This window comes from Nelumbo lutea, chromosome 6, assembly GCF_056320005.1.
Source record: "Nelumbo lutea isolate HS-2025 chromosome 6, American lotus-T2T, whole genome shotgun sequence".
NCBI classification, from domain to species: Eukaryota; Viridiplantae; Streptophyta; class Magnoliopsida; order Proteales; family Nelumbonaceae; genus Nelumbo; species Nelumbo lutea.
Genome location: NC_142689.1, coordinates 72477568 through 72482121, shown reverse-complemented (window position 1 = coordinate 72482121; position 4554 = coordinate 72477568). Strand labels below are relative to the sequence as shown.

At 41.4% G+C, this 4554-nt stretch overlaps 1 protein-coding gene across 1 annotated transcript; it reads left to right on the top strand.

Moving 5' to 3' along the window:
* Positions 1-1599: 1599 nt before the first annotated feature.
* On the top strand, positions 1600-4331 carry LYK5 (Protein kinase superfamily protein). The gene has a single exon (XM_088950533.1). It carries the CDS (start codon positions 1886-1888, stop codon positions 3848-3850), a length of 1965 nt encoding a protein of 654 aa, XP_088806659.1. The 5' UTR covers positions 1600-1885; the 3' UTR covers positions 3851-4331.
* Positions 4332-4554: the final 223 nt, after the last annotated feature.

Genomic DNA, 4554 nt, shown 5'->3' with positions numbered 1-4554 from the left:
CTTGATGTGGTTGGTCGAACCGTGAGACGTTGCAGAGTAGACGAAGAGCCTGTTTGGTTGGGTTGGCCCAGGAATCATGGAGAAACATCAATCAAAGATGGTGAATTCACGCACTAGGGAGGCGTATATGGGTACATTTTCGGGTTTGAATCCTTTCATCACGGTGTTTGAGAGATTGGAAGACATTGTTAGAGCTTGCTCGACAAATCCTGACATAGAAGGAATGAGGTTGGATCCAAAGACCTGTTCTTGGACAGCCTTGAATGAGTATCCAGGATCCGAATCAACAAACTTGGCATCGTCGATAAAGCAGATTGATTGGGACTATGGGGTTTTAGTTGGCACAGGGTTGCATTCCTTGCTTGTAACTCCATTGGTTGATGGGTTGACCGATTTCTTCATCCATTCGAGCATTTGATTGATGGACTGGTCCTCGAGGACAAGGATTACGATGGTTTTGATGGGTGACCGGTTAGAAGCAGCAGTAGAGGAGAAGGTGATGAGTAGGAAGAGGAGAAGAGTGGAGACATGAGGATATTCTCTGGTTTTGAATCTTTTCATGTGTGGTAATGACTAATGAAGAGGTGGAACTATAGCAAAGGAGATACTCCTCCAGTTTCTCTTGAAGTTTGAATGAACTGGGGGTCTGGGGCAGAAGTTTTTCCAATGAAGTATTGTGGAATTGGATTTTCTGCAATTGCTCAAGATAGAACTAAAATTGTCTTTCCACAAAAGGTATTCAGAATTATAAAGCTCAGAGATAATAAAATCATGAGATTCAGTTCAAGAACAGAGAAACCGGGGAGGCTTTGATTCATAGATGTAGGTTGGAGTCTGAGAGCATACTGGGTTTTTTTTTGGACAGATTGTCCAACTTGCGATGTCGTAATTGTAAAAACTAGTAGGCTGGATTTGTTCACATATGAAACTTGAGGTTAAAATTCCTAGCAGCAGTTGATTTGACTCTAATGCTTTTGTGGAGTCACGAGTTCCTTCTGTGGCAATTTCACTTGATGAAATAAAATGTATAGTTTTGTATTTGCTCTCGTTGAGGAAGAGATGGCTGGAGGCCCTGCTCATTTGGTTGCTATCATTGTTGAGTACTTACGGAGTGTGGCTGTGGAAAAACTCCCAAATCTGTATGTTTTGACTATACAACTGCTAGCTCGTAGTGATCATTATGAAGAGCTTATTCTCCTTGATATCGGGTAGAAGAAAAGGGAGGAGAGAAAGGGGAAGGGGAAGAAGAGAGATCGGGGAAGATAAATAGTATTTTTTTTGAATAATTATTACAAACATAGTATGGAGATTTAAAAATATTACAACGGATGATTTCAACGGAAGCTATCGAACTCATGATCATAATAACAAAGTAGAGGGGGTCTTTGTAATTTATCGTATTTTAAAAGAATAACTACCATTTGTGCTTAAAACGTAGAGGTAGTTTAAATATTTTACCCTTTTATATATAAACCAAGGGAAAAAAGCCCACAAAACCGGTTGAAGACGTGAGGTGACAAGTTGTTTAACATGAGGACAAATGTGCTTCCCTATTGGATGTGGTGGATTCCTCCGTCAACGTTTTTTTTGGCTCCAATTAATTACAGATTTACAGTTGGACCTGGGAATTTGGAAACAACTGTGATCACGGAGCTGCGGTGTTGGAAACAACTCATTCCTCCCTCTGCTGCGCAGTGTTTCGCTTTCCCCATGCTACCAGCCTACCAGTAGTCCAGTACCAGACCAGTCTTCTGCAAGACGCGTTGCGCGTTGACTTCTGTTCTGGGTCATCGTCTACATCAAGATTGGTTAAATTGCAACACGCAAATACCAAAACCTACAGCAATTAAGCCCGTAACCGCATCAACAGAGTCTCTCCTGACCTATGTTCAGAACAATGTATCTTCCATCATCGCTTCTATCTTTCTACTTCTTCCTCTCCTTACTTCTGTCTCTGTCCGATCTCTCACACGCCCAACAAGCTTACGTTAACAACAAGCAGCTTAATTGTTACAATAACCTTTCTGTAACAAAAGGGTTCCTCTGCAATGGCCCCCAAAAATCTTGCAACTCCTATCTCACCTTCCGTTCCCACCCTCCCTACAACAGCGCCGTCACCATCGCCTACCTATTAGGCTCAGACGCTTCAGACATCGCCAAACTCAACAACATCTCCGACATCGATACCGTGCCCATCGACAGACTCCTCATAGTCCCTGTGAAGTGCACCTGTTCAGGTAATTTCTACCAGCACAATGCCAATTACACCTTAAACTCTGCGTCTGAGACCTATCTTTTAGTAGCTAATGACACTTACCAGGCCCTGACTACCTGCCAAGCCATGATGGACCAGAACCCGTATGAAAGTCATAACCTCTCTGTTGGTATGCGACTGTTGGTTCCTCTTAGATGTGCTTGTCCTACTAAGAACCAGACTGAAAGTGGTGTAAAGTTCTTGCTCACTTACTTGATTAAACAAGGTGACAGTGTTTCTGCCATTGGTCAGATGTTTGGTGTTGATACAGATAGTATTAATGAAGCAAACGAGTTGCAGGAGAATAGTGTTATCTATTATTTTACACCCATTTTAATTCCTCTTAAAACAGAACCAACCCCGATCCAAACTGCATCCCCCCCGACACTACCGCAGTCTCCGGAACAATCTATTGGCCCTGATAAGGGAAGTAAGGCTTCGAAAAAATGGATTTTTGTTGGAATCGGAATTGGAGTTGGTTTACTTTTTATAGCCTTGTCTGGGTTTCTGGTTTGGTTCATTCGTGTCCGGTCTCGGCAAAGCATGCCAATCCCAGAAGTCAAGAAGCTTGGAACAGACTCTGTCGACTACTCCGCCATATCTGAAAGCCAGCAATTCGGGTATGTTTCATCTGAAGGGGTTAGATATATAATTGAGTCCTTGATGGTGTATAACTTTGAGGAGTTGCAAAGGGCTACTGAGTTTTTCAGTGAAGACCACCACATCAAGGGATCTGTTTACCATGGTGTGATAAAGGGTGATAATGCTGCCATAAAGAGGATGAAAGGAGATGTGTCAAATGAGGTCAATATGTTGAAACAGATCAACCATTCTAATGTGATTAGGCTTTCAGGTTTCTGTGTGCATGAAGGGAACACCTATCTTGTTTATGAGTTTGCAGAGAAGGGTTCGCTCAATGATTGTCTTCATGAGAAGGGGTATAAGAATTCTTCTTCCCCTCTTGGATGGAAACAGAGAATTCAGATTGCCCATGATGTAGCAGATGGGCTTAATTACCTTCACAACTATATCAGTCCTCCTTATATCCACAAGGACTTGAAGAGTGATAACATTCTCTTGGATGGTAACTTTAGAGCCAAGATTGCAAATTTTGGACTGGCGACAAAAGTGGTTGAAGAAGAGGAAGGTCTGCAATTGACAAGGCATGTGGTCGGAACACATGGCTATATGGCACCAGAGTATATTGAGAGTGGAGTGGTCACCCCAAAACTGGATGTATTTGCATTTGGGGTGATTATGTTGGAGCTTTTATCAGGAAGGGATGCAGTTAGTGCCTCTGATGATGAGAAAAAAGGAGATCTCTTATTGTCTGCAGAAATTAAACAAGTACTTGAAGGAGAGCATGTAAGAGAGAAGCTGAGAGATTTCATGGATCCAGTTCTGAGGCATGAGTACCCCTTGGACTTGGCCTTCTCCATGGCTCAATTGGCTATGAACTGTGTGAATCAGGATCTCAGTTCTCGACCAAGCATACCTGAGGTCTTCATTTCCCTCTCTAAGATTCTCTCATCTTCATTGGATTGGGATCCATCGTATGAGCTTGAACGCTCCTGGTCTCTTGGGCTTGGAAAGTAAAGCAACTGTTCCACTTATAAAGACGAGGTGGAAAGTTATGCAGGATGGAGGCTCTCTATGGTAACAACCATGCATCTTGCAGTGAGCAGAACACAGTATCTCCAATGAAGCTACTCTTCTAATACATGCAGAATTCAAAGAATTTATGCTCTACAGTCTGAAGTTCCTTGTTTAAAATAAAGGGATGATTTATGCAAGTCTTCTATATCAGAATACTGTCGTAAGAGCAAGAACAACTCCTTTGATTGTATTTCTGTATCAATTTCGATGCTTGAAGAGTGGGCATTGGCTCAAACCAACAATGATTTCTTTTAGTTCCATAAACGTTAGAAAAAGAAGATACTCAAATTACCGTTTTTTATTCTAGAGTTGCTTGTTGTTTTAAATAAAGGAACGATGTATGCAAGTCTGGTGTATCAGAACATTGTATTTTTGTATCAACTTCAATGCTTGAAGAGGCATTATCTTTTTTTTTTTATCAGTAACAGTAATTTTATTAAAATATATATGGAAATTACAACCAAATTGGAGGGTTAAGATATCTTAACCCTCTCTTACAGAACTGAAAACACCTATTACAATATAGCCCAAGAGAAATTAGTTCTTCCCACCCCCTGTTTAGCCAAGGTGTCAGCCGTGGAATTAGTACTCCTCTTGGCATTATCTCAAACTATGAGCTACTCACTTTAGTGCCATAGAAATAA